This window comes from Falco cherrug, chromosome 1, assembly GCF_023634085.1.
Source record: "Falco cherrug isolate bFalChe1 chromosome 1, bFalChe1.pri, whole genome shotgun sequence".
Classification (NCBI taxonomy): domain Eukaryota; kingdom Metazoa; phylum Chordata; class Aves; order Falconiformes; family Falconidae; genus Falco; species Falco cherrug.
The window spans coordinates 26857777-26883141 of record NC_073697.1 but is presented as its reverse complement, the minus strand read 5'-3'; the positions used below and the strand labels follow the sequence as shown (position 1 = coordinate 26883141).

At 45.7% G+C, this 25365-nt stretch overlaps 1 protein-coding gene across 2 annotated transcripts; it reads right to left on the bottom strand.

Annotated features, from left to right (window-relative positions):
* Window positions 1-882: 882 nt before the first annotated feature.
* Window positions 883-24711, bottom strand: BMP3 (bone morphogenetic protein 3). Of its 2 annotated transcripts, XM_055700770.1 has the most exons (4): window positions 23918-24711; window positions 12407-13317; window positions 4247-4468; window positions 883-4132 (listed from the first exon to the last, which is right to left on the bottom strand). In XM_055700770.1, the coding sequence occupies exons 1-3, from the start codon at window positions 24288-24290 to the stop codon at window positions 4277-4279; spliced, it is 1476 nt and encodes a 491-aa protein (XP_055556745.1). In that variant the 5' UTR covers window positions 24291-24711; the 3' UTR covers window positions 883-4132; window positions 4247-4276. The 2 variants fall into 2 exon arrangements, with proteins under 2 accessions (XP_055556745.1, XP_055556744.1); XM_055700769.1 differs by having other exon boundaries at window positions 883-4468.
* Between the last annotated feature and the right edge of the window lie 654 nt (window positions 24712-25365).

The following is a 25365-nucleotide window of genomic DNA, read 5'->3' as shown; positions in this document are numbered from 1 at the left end:
TTGTGAAGGATTTACCAGCAAGCAACCCCTGCTTGGGTGCTTTCGCACCCCACTGTGCTTTCCTGTTGTTCTGTGCAATGATGGAGTTCAGGTTTACCAGGGGCTGTAAGCACCTCTCTGTTAATAACTACCATCCCTCTCAGCAGCAGTGATCAAAACATGAGGTAAGCCTGGAGCAGCTCCCTGAGCTGCAGAAGAAAATGCATCTGTAAGTTATGATCCTTAAAGTGCCAGGCACCTTTCTTTAAGTGCAACATGGGGGTTGAGAAAGCGGGGAAGGATGTACGGTATCGTCATGCCCAAGACAGGCTCTCCTGCCCATCCATCCATAATCATGTGCAGCTGTGACCTGCCTTCCTTGACCCGTTATATCCCTGTGGCTTGGGAACCCAGGCTACCTCCAGGCAAGAGGGCAGGATATTACTCTGAGACCCCAACGCAAAGTTACCTGCTGGGTTGGGCTGGCAGGGAACAATCAAGCAGTCAGAGGCACCCAAAAATCCCTCGGAGTCAGGGTCCCCGCTCTCACCACACTCTTGTAATGAGAGGCAAGACATTATTTCAAGCAGGAGAGCTCTTGCTGGGGCAAGTCATGCCATACCTGGAGGGCAGGTACCTGCCCACCGACACCTCTGGGCCTTCAATCAGGCCTGGTAACCTCAGCAGCTTCTTAACTGTCATACTAGCTAACCTTTAACTGAATCCATAGCACCCACTCCCTCACCACTCTGTACTTTGCTCTGTAAAGATGATCTCTGTTTGAATGGCCTTTGCAAACAACCACTCGAGATGGATGCATTTCCAGAGAACATGCACACAGAAAGCAGCAAGAACTTTTATGGTCTTGGAAAGATCTGAGTACCACACAGGAAAAAAAATGGATTTTCATGTAAAAAGTGATTTTATTTTATATTTTCTCCAGAGTTCCTTGTGAAAATTTCCATTACTGAAGGGAAAAAAAATACAAATCAGGCAAGCTTATACATCAGTAGTGAAACATGCCCTTCACAGTGTGGCCGTGATCTGTCCTTGCAAGCCTGACTACAGTTCTAGCATTTCACCTTTGAAACAATAGAGAAAACTGTACTGTCTGAAGAGCACTGAGATAAAGAAGGAACCATTAACAGAACAAGATGGCCACAGATATAAAATAAATTAAAAGCATTTGTAAAAGTTTCTTTTCATATACAAAATAACTTTTCTTTTCCGGGGGTAATTTTTATTTTTTTAAATTGACATTGTCTGTACAAAGATTAACCTTTCAACAGAAACATTTAAAAGGTCTGTTTTTACAAGGAGAAATGGGTTGCTAAACAAAACGTCAGTCTCCCGCACACTGCTGAGCCTCTCCACAGATACCAGTGCACAAAGCTTTTGGGCCAGCCCTGTGGCGGAGCACAGTCATTTGCAACCCCAGGGCTGCTCAGCACCTCATGAAAGGCGCTCTGCTCCTTGCAAGTTCAGGGCCCCCAGACAAAGGAAAAAAGAAGAGCCTGCCTTGTGACCCTGTTCAGCGGAACAGGATCATTAGTTCTAGTGGGCAATTCTCCTGGGCCAAGGTACCACATTGCAAGTTTTATTTTGCACTCTCTATTTTGCACACTTACCGTGAGATTCCCTATTCAGCCTCCAGGAGCGGGATTTTCAAGAGCTCTCTGCAGCTGCCTCCTCACAGTCTGCTCCTCACTGGGGACTTTGCTCCCAGAAGAGCCTATCTGAAGAGCGAGCTTGCCCAGCTCAAGACATTCTCCTGCCCATCTTCTGAGCCAGGCATAAAAATTAATGTGCAGGCATCAGATACTATGTAAGTAGATGGGAAGCAGAGCCATTTATCAATAAATAGTATTTAAAAAACCAGAACAGTGGGAAAAGCCCCCTGTGCTGATCTGAGATTAAAATGGTGATTAATAACATGAATTGGAAATTATTTTGAGGTCCCTACTAATACAATATATACAGAAATAATTGCCTGTGTGATTAATACATTACTGATGCAAGACATGGGTTTATGTAGAAAGTTTCATTTACAGATACAAATGCAAAACAAGTCGTGGGCATAAAATGTCTCACTTCTACGTGGCTAATCGAAGAGAACACTCTTAGCTTAGAGTTGGAAGAGGCAGATCACATTTTACGTGGAAGACTGTACCTATTCTACACGATATGGTTCATGAAAAAGTCTGCCTGTATCCCAGTGAAAGCCAAGCATAACATATTCATGTTTGTTTTCAGGTGATGCATTTAAGGCCACTTCCAGGCTGTCTCATTACAGCACTGGAAAGCATTGCCTGTAGCCTCAAACCCGGCTTCAGTCCCAGGGAGCGACTCAGAGCATGGCTGCCCAGACTGCTGTGCCAGCAAAACACCTGTATTTAGTTAGTGCCTCTGTTCTGCAGTGCAAAAGTTGGGAAGCTGGGCTGCCGACATCCTATTCTGATCTGGGTAACTCTGCTAACATCCAAGGGGTGGGCCAGGGTGCATCCGACCTCTGCACTCTCCTCTGAGGAGCCCCGCTCCTGGCACTGCTTGTGATGGACACTGTTCACAAACTGAGCTGTGTTTGGCTCAGGCCCATCCTTCTGCCCAAGAGCCAGCCACTCCCAATTCAGCCCACCAAGTGGGAGGCTGGGGCTCAGCGATTCCTCACTTTATAGGGTCCCCATTCCCCCAGAATTTTCCTGGGGGACTGACTGCCCTTCTCTGAGGCAGCAGCCTCATTTGCAGCAGGATAACCCCCCCCATCCCTCCTGAGGGGTCACGATGGCACCACTGACCAAAAAAAAAGTCAATGACTGAGTGTTTAAACTAGCCTCAAATAGCTGTGAAGCTGCAAGAAGGCATTTATGTAGGAAAACTGTCGTCACCTTCAATATGCTAAGGAATTGCTGACTCCAGAGTAGAGAATTTAACTCTCTTGATGATGGGGAATTAATTTATTCCCTATGAATATCTGCTCTTTAACTACACTATTTCAGAGAGTCAGTTACAGAGGTAACTTACGGAAAAGGCTGTTTGACCTTTACTCTTAGCGCAAACTAAAACATCGCTCCTGTCAGCCAAAAGTGCTTCAAAAAGCATCACCCTCTACGTATTGTGCTGCTGGAAATGGCACCAGGGTTCTGTCTAAAGTACTTCTGTGAACATTTACTCCATAGCACAAAAACCTTTTTGCAGCTGTGCCTGAGATTGATTGGATGTTTTCTTTCCTGCTTGTAGTTTCTCAAATGAATTTTTAAAAGACATCTTAAACTGACAGCATAGGTACAACAAATTTCATTTTCAGGAATGTGAACTGAGATAAGGAGGGGAAATCTACTATCTGATTAATTTAACAATCAAAACTCACCAACCAGAGGCAGTTTTGATCACATAGTTATAGTGAATGCCTACAGATAAGAATTATGCACCAAATAATTTCAGTTTAGGAATCAACTACCATGATTTACTCACAGATTTTTTGCAACTATGTTCTAGAATTGTGTTGAGAACAAGTCACTCAGCTGCTTCACTGAGTGTGATACTTTCATACCCTTGGCCTGCTGCGTTTCTACAGTGGCACTGAGAGAAAACTCTTCATTTCTGAGGTACTGCAATTATGCACACAGCAATGTGTTCTGTGTTCTTCCAACCAAGGATACTGACATCTAATAAGCTGAATTATGAACCCTATGTCAATGAAAATGAATACACACAGGCTATCGGTGACATGTCCTACCAAGAAGATAGATGTGTAAGTTGGATTGTCAAAGGCTCTTAGGATGTCAGATTTGTTTTTCTTCCTTGCTGCACTACTCAATAACCTAAGGCAGAAAGCTTAGTTTTAACATGAAGAATAGTACATTTCTAATCTCCTTCCCCATCAGTCACCATAAGAACGGAGATAAAAATTAACAGCTACTGCTGCTTCCAGAATCTTGCACAAAAATAAATCAGTATGTCCTTCTGGCAGTCTCAAAAATCTTGAAGAGTCTTCTGCAAATTCCTCTTTCATCTCTCAATTTCGACAGAAACAGTCAGTCCCCACTGCCAAAACTTGTGTCTCCGTCAAATTCAGAGATGAACGAAGTTTGTATTCTCCTTCCTTGGAAATGCTATTTGGTTTCCATTCCATTTCCATCCTCACTGTTTGGATCTGTTTAAATTTGTTGGTTTGTTTATTGTCCAAAGGAAATGCATTGGCAGTGCAAACAAGTAGGTATGATGAAACACCTCCCCCCCACCCCTGCCCCAAACAGCAAGTGATTACCTCAGCATTTCAAAAGGGTCTCCTGAGATGTTATCTGCACGCACAGGATTCCACTGTCATGTTGGGGTACACCTTAAGAACCACGTTTTTATTTTCGTCAAAGAATAAGATACTAAGAGAAGACATTTTGTCAGGAACGCAGCAAGGCTCGGGAATGCCTGGGATGACCCCGACGGCTCTCACTATGCTCTGGATGGTGGCATGGTTGGATGGCTTCAAGGCCTGCAAGAGAAAGATACAGCAGAAAATGTAACTGCACCCATGTTAGAATGGACCCAGATATTCTAGAACAAAACGGGTTCCTTGAAGAAGGGCCCTGTGGAGAGCCCACGCCTGTGGGGACAGCTAATCTGTCTTCTACACAACCATTTCCGGTTGTCACCATAGCTGTTCTGAACCAGCAGCAGGGAATGCAAATCTGGCCTGGTTCTTTTGACCACTGGATGCAAATGTTGCTCCACCACTTTCAGCTCAAGCATCTTTCTGGGGGCAGGGGCTTGGACTCTCCCTGGGATGTGCCTTCCCAGGAAAATGCCCAGGCCAGTGGACCTTGCAGCAAGGTGTACCTATAGGTCAAGGTAGTCTCTTCTGAGAGAATTAAGTTACATGTGGGCTGCGATTTAGTCCCGAAACTTATTCAGCTGGGAGGGAGGCAGTCAGTGTGCTAGCAGGCCAAGTCATTAGGGAAGTGAAAGAAATGTAATTTGTAGGCTGGGAAGTCTGGCTGGTGGAATGCTAGGAAAAACAAAAGGGGGTAAAACGCATGCAGATGAGAGAATTCAAGTACTTTATGCCACGATGCTAACTGTTACAGTTTGTTCTCGTGTACGGTTAGGTTGTTTTGCTTGTTCTTCCATGCCAAATCACTTCTTGTTTGTAGTATACACCTTCAGTGACATTGCCAGTAACTGACCCTCCAAATCCTGTGTCAGTTGTTCCTCATATTAAGGTGACATTTTTCTCCAAAGGACAAAGTTTCCTGGATTTATACCCACGTAAATAGGATCACACTTTGGTTTGATATGAACAAAAAGCAAATCTGACCAGTGAGATAACTGTATTTCTTCACAAAACCAGAATACATTAATACCCTCATAAAAATAATAATGAATATATTCATAGAAATGAAAAATACTAAGCTTTACCTCTTAACCCTCAAACCATTCCAAATCCAAGCATCTGTATGAAGATGGGTGAGCAAGAAAAACACACAAGATGCAGGTTTTAGCCAGAGACTTTTGATTTTGTAAGAGTGAAATTTTAACAATGCATATTAGAGCTCTTTTAATACATAGAACCTGGGAATCACACAGTACAATATGCTCAGTCAGGTGCCACCGAGAAATAGAAAGAACAAGATCGCTTGGGCCAAACTGCTGTGACAAGCAATTTGTTTGGGGAAAAATGAGTCTTAAGGGTTCACCTACCCAAGGTGAAAGTCTTAATGACCTTGCATGCAAAAAGCACAGGAATAACTGTGAGATTCCAGTTCAGTGTATTGTTTGTGTAGCATGTTAGTACATTTAAGAGCAACTGCTTCCAATTCTGCTGGCAATACACACGATGTCTAACTTGTCCCTACTGACGGTAGCATAGCTTACAGCTAATGCCAGCTGTATTTTCCTTCCTTCTCATGGAGACAGCTGTTCCCTGAATTCTGACAGAAATGGATCAGAATGGACTTTTTCTGTATCATATTGTTGAAACTGATCTCAAAAGAGAACTGCAACCATTTGACACAGAAGTGAACAGGATTCACTGGGGAGCGTTCGTCTCTTCTTTATGTACATGTCAGACATAATTTGAATGTTTTTCTTCTTTTCACGAGGAACTTATTTTGTCTGCAGGAAGGCTGAGCAACAAATGGTGCCAATCCTACACATCCCTTGCTAAATGCAGACATTACACAGAGCTTAACCTTTTTCCCCTGTTGCTGTTTGTTTACTATCATAGCTCATCAGATGAATGAGATGCAGGGCTGTGGTGATATTGTGTTTAAAATACAAATGCAAAGCTTGTCACATCACCCTCATAATGGTCGTAGACTTTCCCAGCACGGTTACAAAGATATTACTCTCCATCTAGGTAGCTGATTTCAAGACAGACATTTCTGTGTGCTTGTTTTGAATTCAAGAGTATCTATACTCCTCAGCAGTAGTTGATAGTGAGACAAAAATGTCTTAGATTAGCACACAACGCAGATTTCTTATCATTGCTGTCTGCAAAAGGAAGTGAAGGCTCCGGTAGCATCCAGGCTTGTCTCCTTACTCAGCCGTAGTGCAGCACTCTCCACAGGAGAGAAATGGGAGCCAAACAGACCTCCTGAGCCTGCTGATCAGACATCAAAAGGTAGAACATCTATCGAGATCCGATTTCCCACTGCCAGTAGCAGTGGAATTAAAAACAGGCCTCCACATATGCTGTGTTAAGGTCTCATTAGAAACCCTTCCCCTTCAGATATGGAATCCATACCACTAAAACACTAAATTGCACAGAACCAATTTCAAGCATTGCCTTGGTTGTTGGTTGGAATAGCTCAGATACATTCAGTCACTGTATGCTACAAGAAATATCTCTTGTATTTTGTACCTTTGATACAGGTATTGTACAATACAGAAAATTCTCCGTACTGACTTGAAGTCTGTCTTGGATGCCTGCCCCTGGCCCTTAAGGCATGCTCTTGAGGACAAACAGCCTTGGCGTTAACTCTGCTTCTGCCAGTGGGAATTTAACTGTGATCAAAGTAAAATCCAAAGGCATGCACTTCTCAGAAAGCTGAAATCCCCCTTGGAGTACTGAACTGGTGTAACGCCCTGACCGAGGAGGGTGAGTTAGGCTGCTGCCTGCGGGCCACCTACACTCTGTCCAGCACGTGGTCACGAAAAGCAGGCAGAGACTTTCTTTTAGGAGGGGAAAAGCAGGGGAGGGCCAGAGGATTGGTGGGAGGAAAAAGTGCTGAGCTGACTCCAAACTGCCAAATTTGTGAATGAGTCCAGCTGTGGCTCAAGCTGCACCTGCTAAGCTGCACACATCCTTGGGAGACTTGCTGCCCTGTTGAATTTCATTAGGGATGTATTATGAGCAGGGCAAAAGATGTCTGTTACAAGCTTTCATTCCTGACCTGGGAGAGGGTCTGCCTGGCCTGTACACTCTGTGGCATTACACAAGCCCAACACATAGCAGTCAAAGGGCCTAACTGAAATCAGGGAAAGGGCAAGGCCAGAAAATTTGAGTGGAAAGGGGAGGAGGGGGAAGAGGCACATCTGTTCATAATTACCCAACAGGTCATCAAGTTTAGGAGCTTGCCCTCAGCAAGGGAACATTATATACCCATAGGTACAGATTAGTTTGTTATTGCCTGACAGTTAGAGTGTCCTTTTGCAAACACCGTCTTATTAGTAGCACCAGATATAACACATGGCTCAAGAGTAAGACACGGGTCTGGAAGATGCTCACTTCCCCTTTTTATGTAATTTAGCTTTTCACTTGCTTTGGAAAACAAGGTCGTTTTCGTTTCCGTGATTTAAAAAGTGCATAAAAGGAACAATTTGGATTCCAGCATGGACAGAAATCTACCAATTGCTGTCAGGGAACCACACACAATGTGTTTCAGTAACCTGCTCTCTTAACAAATTAGCTCACTCTGCAGTACATGGCAGCAAATATTCAGCTTTGCAGTGACTGAAGAACTATAATGCACTGCTGCTGTAATTCTTCACCCAACCGAGTTAAGAAGAGTTTCACACAGAAAGTTCAGATTACACCTTTCAGCAGGAATTTGTAGAAGAAAACCAGCATCCTGGTTACGGCCTCACAGGCCTGCACTACAGGCTTAGTTCATGGCACTCAGACCTTCTTCTTCATGTCAACGCAGTCATTTACATTCTGTCCTTTATTTGCATACCCATCTCTCCTGTTTATTTCTCACCTTTTTTCTATTATAAGCTTTTTCCAGGGCAGGGATCACTTCTGATAGCACGTACTGGCAGAGGGGTGAAGAGGAGGAGAAATAACACTCCTGTGGGACTGCTAGACTCAATTACTGTGAGAACAGTAGGCCATACCGCAAGTCTACTTATCAGAGGAGATGGAGTTAAACTACAACATCTCAGAGGCCGATGCTACTATCCACAGGAAATTAGAACCTGAATTTGGCAGAAAAAAATTTGGCTGCACACATCTGAAAATCTTCTGATGCAGAGTGTAATACCTCAAGCGAATTACCCAAAGATGAACAACTTGCAGGCAAAGCTGGAACTCCTCTTTCACCCAAGCAATACCTGTTAACCACTGTGTGCACTGTTTGTACCTCTCTGTGATGCTCTGGAGTGTCAAACATAAGTTTAAACTTTGTTTTGCCTCTTTGGAACTACTGGTACTGAATTAATCTTGGGACGTTTTACTTGCAGAAGCATTTGTATGGCTCACTGTATTTCTTTCCACAGGTTTGAAGTTACTCTGGGAACTAAGCCCTGAGTTTATGGAGCATGTTAGGGAATTTCCAGTTGCAGGTGCTAACAAAGGCTCTGTGTGAGGAATAGGAACCTTCTTATTACAGTGCTTCTTTATCATTACTTTTCGTTTCTGAGAGTTTATCTCCATGAATATACATTACGCTTTCTGCTGCTGGAAAATCTGTCTTCTCAAAGTCTGACCTCGACTCTTAACGAGAGACTTCTGTCTTAAATTCATTTCCTATCAGCTCTCAGCAGGATTAGATTTCACTCGGAGCAAGGAGAGATCAGTAACAAGGGCTTCTAAAAACACCACATCCAAAAGTTTTTTTGAGAACATCTTTTTTCTTGAGCATGCACATTATTGAGCAATCTGAGTTTCAATCCAGACTGTAGGAGCTACAGGCAAAGGAGGGTTCTTCCCAGTCTCTGCATCAGGCACTGGCTAACCCTGAAATATATGCTACCTGTTGACTATTAAAAGAGAGCTTTTCTGCCTCAGAAAGTAGAAACGTATTTTGCATGCCTACCAAATGTAAAAAAAACCCCACAAACACAACATCTCTAGCCACTGGGTTGAAACTGTTACTCTCTAGCAAGTGCTAGATCCTGGGAGTTCATCAGCACCTCAACTATCACCTACTTTGAGAGCCAAGAAAGCCAGACCTGATAACCTTAGGAAATGTGAACCTAAACATTTCTGGACTTATAAGACACTATCAAGACTTTCTTAGAAGCTGCTATGCTGCCCCACTGCTCTGATCATCAGAAATACCAGGAACTTGACTGAAATGGTCTTCCAGTAGCATTGAATGTCCAACATGTACTTGACTCTTTGCTTTGTTTCATTTCTAATGCTGATGGTAGCCCGTAGCAGGTGTCTTATTTTAAGTGAAGAATATTTCAGGGGCCATGACCAGCTGAGCTGGAGACACTTTTTTTTTTTTTTTTTTTTTGCATTCCTTCATTCCTTTGAACCAAAGTACTTTTAACTCTTCTGGTTTAAGTTTCATTTTCTCCTAAACAAGAATCAGAGCAATGCTCTTTTATGGTCAGGATAAGGTTTTTATAACTAAAGCTGCAAACAGAAATGCTAACCCAGTGTCGCATTAAAGGAGAATGGGGTAATTTAGCAGGAAACACACCCACCCACCCACCGCCTTCCAACTCTGTCACTGAGGTGAGAGGTTGGGTGCAGCTAGGGTTAAATTCTAGGTGATGTCAAATTTACCGCTATCAGTCCAGTCACGTTTAACCTGTATATTAAACTACCACGGGTCTGGATACACTGATAGCAGTCTGCACTGCCAGTCCAGTCATGCTCATGAACTAGCACGGCTACACCTTAGGGCACGGTTGTGTTCAATGAGAAACTGTTGATGACCAGCTACTTAACAGCACAGTTTTATTAGCAACAGATAGACAAGTTCTTTGGATTGCCAGTGATAGTGACTGTTTGCAAAAAGGCACGTGCAAGTAAAATATTGTAAAGTCTAAAATGCGTGGAAAAGTTACAACAATACAGCCTGGCTACAAATATTAAAAAGTAACTCTCTAGAGATATTTCTAAGCTTCCCAAAGAAGGACTTAGTTTAAGTCTCACCCAAGGCGTCCCAAGTCGGGGAGAAGCAAGGCTCAGCCTGTCGGCTGGTCCCAGAAGTCAGTCTTGGTGGCGTCTTCCCTTCACTTGTTCTCAGTGGTGTTTTCCCCACTTGTCCCCTCATTCGTTCACTTTTTATACTCTTCTTACTCTCAGGTAGAGCTTCAGTGACTCTAGTCTTACATTCCTTTATTATGATTGGTGTAAAATTCTCTTGCTTTCATTTAAAGGTACAGTTCATTTTAAATTTACTGTGCATGCTCCCTGAGCAGGGGATTCACTCTCTTTGGGGGGGTCATTTGAGTAGGAGGTCCGATCTCCCACTACCACAATTATTTTACCCTAGCATCCTTGAGTTTTATCTCTTCAGCAGTTTGCTTTCTTTTAGCATTTAGTATGTCCTTGTTAGAAAGCTTACCTTTTCTTTGAAGTGCTAAAGGAGCCTAGTTCCTGACCATCTCTCGCAGATAATGAGCCTCTTGCTTGGTCTTTGCCACAGTTGTTGGCCCAGCAACAGACATCTTCTCATATATTTTGCAGCCGCTATTCAGCTTATTGGCTGTACGGTACCGTCACATTCCCAGTCCTGCAGGGAGTACAGCAGAGCCTGGCCGCGGTGTCTCCACTCCGTTCCACCCTCCACTGCTCCTCTAGGATAGCAGGTTGTATGATTTTAGGGAACTGTGGTGACGTAGATTCTGTGCATGCCAACTGTTCGAAAGTGGCAACTGTATTTTTCCCTAAAGGGTTGTTATAATATTAGATCTGTAATTCCCCCCTCCAAGCAATTGTACAACACCCAGTCTTAAGCAGAGGGTTACAGCAATCATTTTTGTAATTTACATGTCCTTAAAGCTAGAACGGAAGAAGTCCAGGTCCGGCGCTTTTAGAATTTCTAACCTGCATACCAAGTTACTGGTTTGACAGAGCACGGTTCCCATCAACAATAAAGTAAAAGGCTCAATGTGATGTATTCAAGGGTAATGTGAATGGTCAGGAATGACAGGTATCTCTTCCTGTTCCCTTTCATTTTCTCCTTTGATCCGAAACCTGAAAGCCTGCCATTGCAGTTGGAGGTAGTCAGGTAAGACTCTCTTTCAAAGAGAGACTCCTGCCTTCCTCAGCTTGCTTCCTCTGGGCTCCATCCCCTTCAGTACATTTCCCCACTTGTAATTTTCAAAGGGTGACTCCCTTGGGTCCTTAAGCCACCAAAACGCCACATAAATTTCAGAACTGACTGCTAAAGTTTTGCTGAGGCAGAAATAAAGTTTCCTGAATGTGAGGTTATGGTGGAACCAAAAGCCCCACCTCTACTGACATGTCCCATAGGCATTATTTCTGCGTACCCCTCATTTCAAGCCAGTCTCAAATACTGCATCCTACTTTCAGGTTTCAGTAGACTCCAGGGGAGGTCCATGCTGCTAATAATGACAGCGGGCATTTGCTTTCAAAGAGCTGAATTCATCCACCAAAGTCACAGGCCTCAAAGCACATCACCCTTTCTCGCTATCTGCATGCAACCATCTCACACAATCCAGAGAGTATTTCAAAAGTCAGTGGGCTGGAATCCATTGCTTTTGGATCCACTTGGTCTGTCATAGAAGTTTGACTCTTGCTTACACTTAGAGCTTCCCAACCACTCCCATAGCTCCACAGAGTCTCTATGTCATCGTGACAGTCATAGCTCATGAGGCACACATTTTTTCCTGGAGTGTGCCATGCTGACCAACACCAGCATGGGTCTGGCAGCAAAGACTCCTTTGAGGCATGATGACTACTGTTTAATAAGCACTTTTCTGGATCTGGCTCGTATTATGTTTATTAGACAGGTTAATAACAAGTTCACACATCATAAGCACTATTCAGGAAATGTTTTATGGCAATTTGGGTTCTGGACAAAAAAGTGACTAATTTTTTTTTAATTACCTTTACAAGCCTGTCTTTTTACTAGCTGTCCAACCACCACTCCTTGCAGCACGAGACAAAGATATCACTTATTTACTAGATCTGAACATGTAAGAGGTAACCAGCTGCCTTTTACTGACACAGGAGAGAAAATGCATAGTTTACAGTAATAGACAGTGCAAAAGAATCAATAGACTGTACCTTTGGAATTGGAAACTGGCATTCCCCCGAGCAGTAATAGGCATCGAAGGATTTAGGGGAAATAATCCACTCGCTCCAGCCGATGTCTGCAAAATCCACCTTGAGATAGCGCCGGGCGCAATACCTTGGCTCATTCCACTGCTTCCTCCTTGCCTTCTTCAGTGTTTGCTCATCGAACTGGAGAGTCTGGCTCTTCTGGTGATGATTCTTCCTCTGCTTTTTCTTACTCTTTGCCCTCTCTGCTAACCGCGGCTGGAAGGTTTTGTAGGGCTTTCTGTCTTCCCATCTCTCATCCTCATTGTACTGGTACTCAGCTCCTGGAAGCTCATTATTCTGCAATGGCAACAGGATGTTTGCAGAGCGTTTTCGCCGCCACCTCCTAAGGCTGCTCTTCACGTGGTTTTCTGGCCTGGGAAAAACCCTTGCCAGAGGATGATGGTGTCCTTGCAAACTAGAGACAACATTCTCTGGCTCTGAAATAGCAGAATCATTGGCGTAAACCAGAATGTAGGGTTCATAGTGAGAAGGTGCCCTTTCCCAGGGGTGATGGTGGGTCAGATCCATCCTGACACCGATCAGGAGTTTGTTGCTTTGTTTTGCTTCATGCAGGAGTTGAGTGATATCCTTCCACTGCCAGGAAAGGACATCCTGGTAAGCAGCAGAGACATTTATTGGGAAGCGTCCCAGGCTCCGAGTCCGGTTCCCTACAGAAGAAAAGGTCCAAACTGAAAGATGTATCTGATTTTCAGGTCTCCTGTGCCTGTGATGAGAACAGCCTTCAGACTGGGAACAGTTCCGCTTAGCGTGCAGCAGGTCACCAATATAGTAATACACCGAAGCTGACAAGATGTTTTCAGACTCAGTGAGCGATGTCAAGTTAAAAACGTACATCTCCTGGCTTTCAGAGCTCCCTAGAAGAAATACTTAGATAAGAATATAGACATTTCAAAATTATATAGAGAAAGGACTGAGCCCATTGCTTTCTAGGGTATACATTAAGTTCATGGGAAATTTTCACACAGTGCTGTGGGAATGGGTTTAGGCCACTATTCAGAAAAATAACCAAGCTAGTAAAATGATGGCCGTAAATCACACCCCTTTGATCTGGTTTCCTTGTAATACCTATCTCCATCCAGAAATACTCACACATTTAATATTGCTCCTCTGACTTCAGGAAACAAACTAGGTCACAGGAACACAGCTCAGTAACAGACGCACTAAGGACTTTCTCATGCAGAAATCTGAGCAATGCCATAATAAGCTTTTGCTCTTTTGTTTTCATTTTTCTGCAACATTGCCAAACCCCTCCCTCTCAAAATGCACTTAGGTGACTATGGCTGCTCTGTCCTGAGTGAAGAATCATCTTTCTGTATCAAAGACAGCTGGGACTTCAATGGGACATGAATGGCACTGAATCGTGCCTCAGTCCAGACCAAGCTGAAGCTGGAGAAAGGCTCACACTGGCTTTGCTAGGCACTGGACTGTCTGTAAACTTCCATTATCCTGTTGAGTCACAGCCTCGCTGGAAAGAAAAGATTTGCTTCCATACTAGTAGAGGCTTAATGTGGCAGTGAGGAGGAGGAAAAGCCTGGATTCAAACAGAGCACAATTCTCAGTGTTGGCACAGGTTTTGGAGTTGTACTGCCACATAAGTCACTTAAGCTCCCATCTCCAAGCCAAAAAAAAAAAAAAAAAAGGCAAAAAAAAAAAAAAAAAGCCTAGCTGGTTCCTTTACACCTTCCACTGTGATCCACTGTGATCCAGGCCTCACCTACAACACAGACTTCAAGGCCTGGATGGCACCTATTCTTAGCTTCTAAAGATTTCAAAGATACTCTTAAAGAGGGACTCAAACCCAGGTAACATTTGGTACAGCTATGTGTGTATATCAGGATGCAAAACAGGTAAGGAAACACAGAAAGCACTACGTATTTCAACAGCTAAATGAGAAGATAAATCCAAATCCTGTGCTACAAAGGATGTTTCCTCTCAGTATTAACCATTCCTCCATTACAGTAAGACCAACTTAGGGCCCCTCAAGTGGTCAGTGTCCTCTGCATGCACAACTGGGTCTTCATGACCCAGAGCCCTTTGCAACAGCAAGGTTAGAGTCAAGCACAGAAGGAAGCATAAAGTTACTGACAACAGCCTCGCATACAAAGAAGGAATGCGTCTCGCCTCTGAAGATGTGGGGAGAAGAAATACCAGGGCAGAATCACTGTTTAAACATTTTTAGGGCTTGGATGTCAGCTCTGGAGAAAGAGATGACTCACCATTTATAAAAAGCTAAAGACACACAAGCCGGTCTGACAGCTTTTTGGCTAAGCCAGATGCTAATCGTGACTGAAGACTCCCTCTAGAATAATTAGACCCAGGACTGCTTCAATTATACTGGGTAAATTTATTCATTCCATCTACGACACTTCATCAATTTTCATGCCAGTCAGAGTTAGAAAGTATTTACTAGCATAGCTGAAGGTAGGTGGACAGTACTTGAGCAAACCCAATAACCAAAAGACAGCCAGCCCACAATGTCTTGGATTTGGGGGGCAGTGGCAGTGGCAAAACGCACCCACTTGCCTGGCGCAGAGGGTAACAAGCCAAGGATAAACCTTCCTCATGGTTGGGATGTTACTGTATCATCAGGAGGGATGCAGGGGACAGCAGGGTTTCCACAGCTGTGAAATCAGAGAAGTCAACCTAACCACAGGCATCTTGCACAAACCCAAAGATGCACTCCTACCACAGGCTGATCTGTGAAAACAGATGGCCGGCTACTTTAATTAAAAGGATGCAACAGAAAGGCTTGGGCATAAGTTTAATTTTTATTTTAAAACTTTCTGCTTGGACTGCAGCTACATCTGCCCTTTCAGAGTGAAAGAAATACAGGCCTAAATGTGAAGGTACTGTTGAGAGCTATAAACCCAGGCTGTATGGAAAAGTCAAACATAGTAAAGCAAAGGTATGGTCTGCAGCCCCCCCAAAGGGCTAGAAACAACCCAACACATTAGGAAAACAAAGGAACACGGAGTTAAATGCTTCTTTGACATCATGGCAGGTCAAAACCCTCTCTGGAGGGTGAAGAGAATTCATAGTTCACAGAATTTTGTAAGAGCTTTGCTATTTCTTTTTTTTTAATTTGAAGCAATGACAAGCATAGAGGTGCTCACGGACTAGGAATAAGAGCCTCTCTGCTTCTACCCTCAAAATACTGTACTAAGTCCCCTGCCCAAGCAAGTGAAAACATAATTTCTGGTACTGATCTTTCAAAGATTGTGTCAGCTCTGTGTTCTGGGTGACATTCTGTGCTTCCAGCCTGCAATATCCCAACTGCTAATGCCATTCAGGTAAGTCCAGCAAAAGACTGTATTCTCCCTCCTCCCCCCCATTCCCACCCCAACAATCTAAATGGCCTCTTCTTCTAAACATTTTTTTTCTCATCAATATTTTAACTGATACACTAAAAAAGCAGGAATTAGTTTCACTGGGAAGAAGAACCCTTCTCCCCAATGTATCACATGCACTTCCTCATGCAGTTACGGAGAAAACAACATACAACATTTTCTCAGTGAAATGGGGCGGGGAAGGCCAAGTCCTTTATGGAAGACACCCTTGTTTACACATTCAGCCCAGCCTGATGGTGGATCACACAGGTAAGTTCCCAATAGCTGAAAACTGACATACCAAACCCAACCAGTTTCTAGCTATTAGTTATGCCTGGGGAACTAGATTTTCTCTGAATTCAATCCTACTTTTAATTGCTCAAGCCAAAACCAGCTGTTTATTACATTTGTACTAAGCACACACGAGGACCCGACCTCTGCTTGGTTTGCGATCGCGAATATAATACGGTTAATATGTAATTTGGCAGAGCACGAAGTACATCAGTCTTAGGAACCAGGATTTACGATGTCTCATAAGCACCCATTAAAGAAGTTATTATCTGAATCACTGTTGTATGTTGAATGGCAAGTGTTCATTTTAATTTTTAGTAAGAATTCCACTTAACAAATACTTCCTGTTCTAAATTGGCATATTGCAGCAGAACACAAACCAAGCTGCTTTTATTTGTAAAGAAACCCTAGATGGCGTGAAACAGACAGAGGAGGAATACATAGTTTTGATTAAAAGCAAAACCCAAGAGGCCCCTCTCAGCATGTAGCTGTACCCCCAAGATGGGTACTCACAGCAGGTGGTGCTATTTTCTCACTGAATGATCTCTGCGCTCAAATGACTCCAAGACTTTCTGTATTAGTCTGCAACATCATCTTGAAACTAATTACTAGTAGCCAGAACAGATATCTACAGATTCACTGGCTTCTGGCTCAGGAAAACCCAACCATGTGACCCAGGTTTCTGTCACCACTTAGGAACAGTGTCGAATACATCCGTCGTGTGATGGCAAAACCTGACTCTCAGGTGTGAGCAACGCACAGAAATGAGCATTCTCCAGGCCAGTCATTGCCCTTAAAAATAACAGACATTGAGGAAGATTCAGCTTTAGAATACCTCAGCTTTAGAATACCTACAAATGCACCCTTTCCTCAGGAAAATTTCATTTCGCTTAAATGAAACTTCCTCCTTAAACCCAGAGGACAGAAACTACTGAAAATCTGCCCCCACAATAATGTAGTTTAAACTATTAGCTGAGGACAGGAGCATAGTTTAAACTTTTCACCAGTGTCAGGAGGTGTCAAGGAGCACCTAACAAAAACTTCACTGTGATGTGGGAAGCTTTCCATAAGCCTCATCCAGCTTTCTCTACTGTCACCTGAAGTTTACTTACTGGTGTGAGCTGAGGCTTTAGTCTTTAGAATGACTTATGCTGGTAATTCCTCTAGTCTTTAGAATGACTTACACTGGTAATTCCTCTCATATAAATTTGACTGACTGATTTCTCCCTTCGCTAATCCCAAAAATACCCAAACAAAACCCCAAGCCAAATCCAAGTAGGGCTTTAATTCTAATACCTTGCTCAGTAAATGGTGTTTCGTAGAATGCAGCCATCAATGGCTCGGTGTTAAATGCAGGGCAGGAGAGGGCCAAACCACAGGGTGAAGTCCACCAACACCTGCTCAGCAGCCAGCAGAAAGAGGCAGAATGACTAAGCACAGCTAAGGCCTCTGGCCAGTTTTCCCTCTATGACAAGACCTTTAAAGTCTCAAAGGCAACAAGATCCTCTTGCAACAAAGCCCTCCATTGGTCTAGAAGCATCAAGTCATCTTCACAGGTGAAAGAAAGTCAAACACAGGCCCAGAAACCTATGCCCTAGAAGATCACAGCATCACAAAAGCTTTTTTCCTTATGTTTTCAGTATTGAACAAAACCGGTGAAAACAGCAGCTTTGCAGCAACTTTCTCTGCACTAGCTGCCTAGACAAGAAAAAGTCTGTTGCAGACACAGGCAATGATCCAATGCCAAAACATGACCTTTCAGAGGGATGCTGGACAGAAGGTCCCCCTCTGCCTGGGCTGGCTCTTAGGATACAGCAGTGCTGGGAAGATCTTATGAGCCCGGGGTGTCTGCCCCACAGGCAGCTGCTGCAGCAAACTCACAGTCGGGTCCACCACCTTACTGCCTGGCAAGATTCTGTCCACGATCTCTGAGCAGCTGTAGTTGGTAAACCTCGCCTTTGTCTGCAGTGGTATACAATGCAATTCAGTGGCAACTCAGTATTATTTCAGCAGCAGTAACTTCCCTGGCTCACTTGATATGCCTCCCAATTCTGTGATTTCTATCCAAGCACCACTACTTGTGCTAAGTCTTTCAGTTCTTCCTCTCTGAGAATGAGTTCTGCTAGCTCAGCTTTGCTCTTTTGCAGTACAAGATATGAAGTGCAGAAGACTTCTCAGCAACGAAGTGCATAAGGACAAGAAGATTTAAGAGGAAACAAGCAAATGAAAAATAAGTGCAACAGAGCTACATGCAAGGAATACACTGCTACCTTCCAGATACTCTGAGGCCAGATTTTAACAGCAATCTCTGCTGCCCTTCAAGGAATCACTGTATGTTGCTGCCAGCCTGATGAGGAATTTTCAAGATCAAGCTCTGCATGACAGAGCTCTTTTGAACTGCAGTAGGTAAGACATAGCATCATTGCACTGTTGGTATCACTCACTTCTACAGCATAGAGCTTTGGAGCGGCAGCCACGAGTTAGGCAGAAAGGTACTTGACAAGGAAAACATCTTGTCATTTGTATTCGTGTAGGATACGATTTGGAAGGCACATGCAGTTAAACGGATAGGCTACAGATTTATTGGCCTCCTCAGCGCATATGGAAGTCGTTATTCGTCTGTGCACTCTTCCCTTGCTCAAACGAAACCCAGACACCAGTAGCACCACAGCAAAGCTTGTACTGGGACAGTGTCACTTCCCCAGTCTCCTGCACAAGTGACAGCTGAGCTCTCAGGGGTGTGAGGAGAGGGGAGGTACAGTCTCTCCAAGCCTCAAGCAGAAACGTCTTTATCACACAGGTGGTCACCCAGACGCCAAGTCAGCGTGTGACACCACTTGCTGTTCTGGGTATGAGAGATGCCAGCTTACTGAGAGCTCAACCCAGCTTGTAGCACTACGGTGGAGGTACTTGAACCCACCGAGTCTTCAGAGGCACGGCCCATGCTTCCTCACCTTCCTGCAATAACCCACAGCCATATGGATTGCCTGCTGCTGGCATTAAAGAGACATTTTAAGAAAAAGCAGTAGGTCTGTGGAGACTGACATCAGTGGCCTGAACAGATTCATGTTACGAGGGGCATTTCCAGGCATCAATAAGGTGGAACAAGTCTGTTAACATGTGGTGTGCGTACCTTTATAGAGGATGCAGTGGCATTCTTATGGACTGCCAAATCTAGCCCAAGGGTGAAAAAGGATGCAATAATGAGGACTATTTAGTTATATAGTCACCATGAGTCATCATTTCAATGAGATATTAAAGTTGTGTCCTTGTGCCAGTGCACAGTTAAGAATGTATTGGTGTTTCCATTGTAAAACTTTATTGTCATGGCTTCCATAGCCCAGCCTTAGAGAAGGTTTGCAGATTTGGGCCCAGCCTGCCCAAACCATAGCTCAACACCTTTCAGGTTCCCTCTGCCTGAAAACTACCAGGATGCTTCTGCTGCTGCTTGCATTTTCTTTATAGGGGTACAGCAAAAAAACCCAAAACCAAACAAACAACCCCCCCCAACTCTCACCATCTCCTGCTTGCATGTTTTTAAAGCTCTCATTATAGAAGACCCTTAATGTTACTAGAGCTCAAAGAGGCTAGAATTTGGCCCCTACTGGTTTTTGCAGACTGACGGTGGCTGGTGACTAGCCGGTTTCCCCATGCAGTACTTGGTTTCCTCTGTTTGCGTGGGCATTTCATACCACAACAAAGGAAAGTAAGGCGTTTTGAAAAGGAGGAGAACATAGTTCTTAAACCACAAGAATTGGCCTAGGGGCAGGTGTAATGCCTAAAATTGCTTGAAATTCAGTCAATAAAAAAGAGTTTAAAGTAATTTCTGACTGTATAACTTTACTACAACATCATTAGAGGGACCCTCCAATTAAAGTCGAGTTTTTTAAATGACTCATTTGCAAGACGTTCCTTTAGCGATGCTATGATCAAAAGTACTTTCAAAAGCAAACTGAAAGTCTTGCGTTTGAGGCTTTTATCTCTCCACTCTCATTTATTTATTGCATGCTCTATCTTTCCGCCAGGTCCTGAGCCTCTGAAGTTGTAGATGAGCACACCTCTATGGGGAGCACTGAAGGTAAGCAGATTTGTATCAGGTGAAGGTCTGGTCATTCAGCAGTTGTGCTAACTGGCAGGAGGAAAACAGTCGTGAGCAGAAACTGATCCACAGACTTGACTATAGTTTAACAGTACATTTGCCAGAATTGCCAAAGCGTTCAGCTCTTAACTCACGTATCGTCTGACCTTCTTCCTAGCTGTCTTTGTAGAGTCACAAGGGATGGAAGGAAAACCACGCACTGTTATGGTACCTGCAGATAAAGAACCGGAAAAGGCTCTGTCTTAGTATTTTTCCTGAAGTAGAGCTCACTGTGAGGCCTGGGCTAAGCAAGCTAAGGGCTGCTAGCATCATGCCAGAAACGTCCCACAATGACACAGCTGCCACAGAAATCACGGGCTGAAAGTCCTTTGACTCAAATATTTCTATTTATAGGAATAAATTAGAGCATTTAAGTCAATGAGAGAGGACAGTGCTGGAATATAACTAGATATACTGTGAATGATGTACATCCTTACTTCACTTGTGACAGATTTTGGGCCTGCAGTTTCTTTCAGCTTTGTCGTGGGCATCAAAGGTTCCTTTTTTGAATGATGCAAACTGAACAATTATGTTTTGAAATAATTTAGCAAGATTGACAGACAAGAATTTTGCCCAAACAGAAGATCACATGAACATTCATCAAAATCAAAGGCCAGAACCCCCAGTGCAAACAAAAAACCACATATAATTCAGCCTAATTGTGAAATCTGGTGCACAAGAAATTTCAGGGAAGTGTAGGATGGAAACTTCAGAGGTGCGTGCGCAGGGCTGAAGCCCTCATCCTATCCCCTTGGAGGACTGAGACACGGAAAGAGAAACTTGCATCTAACAGTTGTTAGGACACTTCTTTTGATTAATCATGTCTTAGTTCTTTCTTGTTGGCTGTCCATTGCAAGACCGCAGCTGCCACATGCAACACCAGTTTTCTTGGACTAGAAACAGGGATGAGTTTCAACAAATCCTAGCAGTTCTTGGTCTCATCACACAGCACTCTGTCTTAAAGGGGCTCAAAAATTTGTCTGGTGGCTTACCTAGGAGGTCTGGAAAAGGCCTTTGTTGTGTGCCGCAGAAGAGCCAGAAGCCCTCCAGGGGAAAAGCAAGAACAGAAAGGTTTCACAGCCACATTTGAGAGTTGTGTTGCAGAAAAGAAACAGGAAAATATATGGTTAAATTGCAAAATATATGGTCAAACTGCAAATGAAATCATTAGAGATGTCCTTCAAGGCCTCTTCCTGTAGATGCAGGAGAAATGGGCAGACACGTAGGGAAGTTCTGCTCATCATAGACAAAAAGCTGTCTCCTGAAGGGGCTGGCAGCAGGGATGGTAAAATGCACTGAAGGAGTAGTGACAACGTAATTTATTAATTTAACTGATGCAGCCACATTAGGGATAAGGGAAAGCCTGTGGGAGTCTGAAATTTGCATCCAAAGAGTTCAACAGTCAGAGCAGAGGATCCGGAAGCAAACTACTTGAAAGGGAAATACTGTGGATGCGCCGTTTCCATTGCAGGGCTGGGCAGGCAGTTGGGCACAAGGAAGAAGTCAGAAATCAGAAAAAGCCTTTTTGCAAAGCAGAAAAAGCCTTTTCACTTCCCCCCACCCCCACCCCAAAAAACATTTTATCTAAGGGTTTTCTGGAAATGCACTTTTCTGCCACCCATAAGCATACAAAATGAGCCACTGCCGCCTATGGTGAGAGAAAGACAACAGCTAACTGGTTAAATATTTTGCATAAATACTTACACAAGCATCAAAAACCCTATAACCACTTCCAATTTATTGCTTTGGCACTTGGAAAGTATTGCAGGAGGAGGAAAGGGATTAGTGAATAGTGTGTTTATAGGACTGCTGCCACCCAATGTCAAGTGAGAGTATAAATATAATCAGAAAGACCACAGAGATGAGATTTCAACCAAAGGCCTCTTAGGTTTAGAACAATAAATACCTTGAATCAGATACCCTTAAAGGAGCAAATATCACTCTGCTGAGGTTATACACACACACGCGGCTTTTTTTTTTTTATTATACCTTCCCCGCTTTCAGTGAGGAACTGCTTATTTCAGAACAAAGCAACATACATTAGACTTCATATTGCAAAAAAACAATCATGTTTAAAAGGCAAGAGAGTTCCTCTGTAGGAGCAGTAACTGGGGAGTACCAGCTCTCCATTCTCCAAAACCAGGGTATTTACGCCTCCAGCCTCTAAAGCCTCTCTCGTGGACAGAAATACTTGCAGTAACACATGATGGAGAACATTTGTAGGGCTGAATCCTAAGACACCAAAGCCATCCTATTATTCACAGTATTTGATCTCTGTGCAGAGCTATCCTGTAATAGACATTGTTGCCTTCGAATCATCAGAAGTAATGACTCGCAAAGAAACCTAAGGAAAGTCAGGCACCCAGCGCTCAGTTTTCTGGGAGAGGGAAGTAATCAATGCAGGCTGCTGAAACTCCCAGACAACACTCAGTTTTACTGAAAGATGTTTGTCCGTGAAAAAGCTGCTGGGTCAGTCCACCAGCAAAATGAAAAACAAAGAGACTGGCAAATCAGGCTGCAATGTACAGCATGACAGCTGTCATACAAACAGCAAGTTTTTGGGATGCAGTGGATTTGGAAAGCATATGCAGGCAAGGGTTGCAAGGGATTCTGGCATTTCCACTTAGCCCTTGCAGAGATAAGATGCACAAAAAGCAGAACAGTGGGATTGGGTGATAGAGCACCAAGACAGTGCCATCTTCCCTTCCTGCTAGGACACAGTTCTTTTGGGATGCTGCCATGTGAAATATATGCTCCCCTCCCCTGCCCTTAATGAAAAACGACTTTACATTTTCATAAAGGTACCTGTGCATGCCAGCCTGTAATCACGGGGAGATCCAAGTGCCACCGCCTAAGACGCTGAGATGCAGTATTTACCAAGCACAGATTATGCTTCAACTAAACTCATTTGCCACTGCCCCAACTGCGAGTACTGTCACCAAGGTGTCAGAATCTGTGTACTCTGTAGACAGTCTAAAGGATCGCCAAGCCATGTTATTGCTTTCTCGCATGCAAATCAGCCCTTGGTTTCAACAGAAGCTACACATGCAAAACACCATTAAAAGGAGACTCCAGAGGGGATACGTCAATTACTCTACTTCCCTCATATGGTACTCAGATACCATACGGCAGAGACGCTGCATACAGAGTTGAAGAGATAAGCCAGTAATTGTTACATGGGAGACAACATAAACATTCTACCCCAAAACGCACGACGGTTGCTGCAGGAAGCGTTACTTTTCTAAGCCTCCTCTCATCTTCTTCCCTACAGCAAGGTCCCTGGGCACTCGAACGGACACGCAGCTCAACGAGGCAGGCTGGGCACCGCTCACAGGGGTACGACCGGACCGTTCCCTTCGGGAAGCCCATTTGCCTGCACAGCGGTACCCCACAGCGAGCCGCTCGGGCGGCCGGGTGAGCCCAGCCCGCGGGGCGGCCGCGGTCCCCCAGCCCAGCGCCCTGTCCCGGCTCCGCTCGGCGCGCCCGCAGCCGGGATCCGCCAGCCCCGGGGGAGCGACCGGGGCAGGGGCAGCCGCGTCGGGGGGCTCCGGCGGGCAGCCCCGGCCCCGCTGCCGGCCGGGGGCGGCTCCCGCCCCCTCCGCGCCGCCCTCGCAACGGAGCCGCGGCGATGCGGGCATCTCTCCGGGGCCCCGCGGCGGGGCCCACCGCCGCCCACCCCCGCCGCGCCCTGGGACTCACCTGCCGGCAGCGGGCGGAAGCCGCGCACCGTGTTGCCGCGGCGGAGGTGCAGCCCGGGCTGCCCCGGCGGGTCCTGGGGCCGCGGCGCCGCCGCCCGCCCCCCGCTGTACTGGTCGTAGAGCCGCAGCATGTGCTCCGAGACCTTGTCCCCCGGCCGCGGGCGCTCCGGCGGCCGCCGCCGCTCCTCCTGCCCCGGCCGCTGCCCCGGGCTGTAGTCACCTGCCGCCGCCCTCGCCCGGCCTCCCCGCACAGCGGCCGGGGCTGCCCGCCGCCGCAGCCCGCCGCAGCGAGCCTTCAGCGCGTCCCCCAGCGCCAGGCAGAGGCAGCCCCAGCCCAGGCACAGGCACAGCACCCAGCGGGTGGATGCCGCCATCCCGCCCCTCCGACCCGGCTGGGCGGGCTCCGGGGTCCCCCTCGTCCTGGCTGCCCCGGCCAGCAAGGCAGGCGAGACCCGGACCCCCAACGAAGTTTGTTTCGGCCAGATGCTACCCCCGGCGGCGACGGGTGCGGACGGGGCTGCGCTAAAAATCGCGGACGCGGTCTCGTCTGGTTTTTTGAAGAGGGGCGGAGGAGGAAGGGGGAAAAAGGAAAAAAGAAGAAAATTAAAAAAAGAACAAAGTGGGGTGGAGGAAAGCGCCGCGGTGTAAACCGCCCGTCCTTCCCGGCGCTGGCAGCGAAGGTGTTTATCGCCCTTGCTGCGCAGGTTGTTTTTTGGCGAGAGGTGGAGGTGCTGCTCCCCCGCAGCTGGATGCTCGCTCCCGCCCGGCCCGTGCGGCCGCAGCCCGGCCGAGTCTCCGCGGGGCGTGTGCGCGGATGTGCGCGTGCGAGCGAGTGCGAGCCGCGGCGCGCGCCGGGGCTGATCCGTGCGAGCCGCAGCCAATCGCGCCGCCTGCTCCTGCGGCCCCGGCTGCTAGCAAGAGGCAAAGCGAAGGGGAAACCTCCACCCAAAGGAAAGCGAGCACAAACGCAGAGACAGAGGGAGCCTTGACTCTGGAAAGTCAATCACTGGCACCGAATGCGGCCCTGGGGGCAGCCAAGGAATAGGGTGGCGGGATGTCCCCCTTCCCACCTCCAGTCAGCCTCTTCCAAAGGCAGTATAGTAACATGGTTGCAGTAAAACAAAAATCGCGAGTCAAACCACACTCTTGCCTTCTCCCCTCGAAAATTTTAAGCCTTGGCTGAACTCAGAGCACCGTGCATGTCAGGCGGGTGGAAGGGATGCTAACTGGGCTGCGATGGGGCTCAGCTCACCTCTCCTGAGGGCCGGCCATCCTCGGTGCACTCCGCTTCCTCCTCTGTCACCCTCCAAGCCGGCCAGGGCTGGCAGGTGTCCCTAGCAGCCTGGAGCCCACGGGAAGGGACGTGCACCATGCCCACGTCCAAGGAGGACAGACCCTCTCAGGCACGTAACCCTTCTGTGAGCTGCATGGGGAATCCTGTGCGTCAGG

Bases quoted from the DNA above. Each gene is read 5' to 3' on its own strand.
- BMP3 (XM_055700769.1), bottom strand. From the start codon at position 24,290: ATGGCGGCATCCACCCGCTGGGTGCTGTGCCTGTGCCTGGGCTGGGGC. The intron at 13,318-23,917 runs GTGAGTCCCAGG...TATTTCTTCTAG, and splicing joins CTTCCGCCCGCTGCCGGCAG to GGAGCTCTGAAAGCCAGGAG. The intron at 4,469-12,406 runs GTACAGTCTATT...TTTCTCTTGCAG, and splicing joins GCCAGTTTCCAATTCCAAAG to GCCTTGAAGCCATCCAACCA.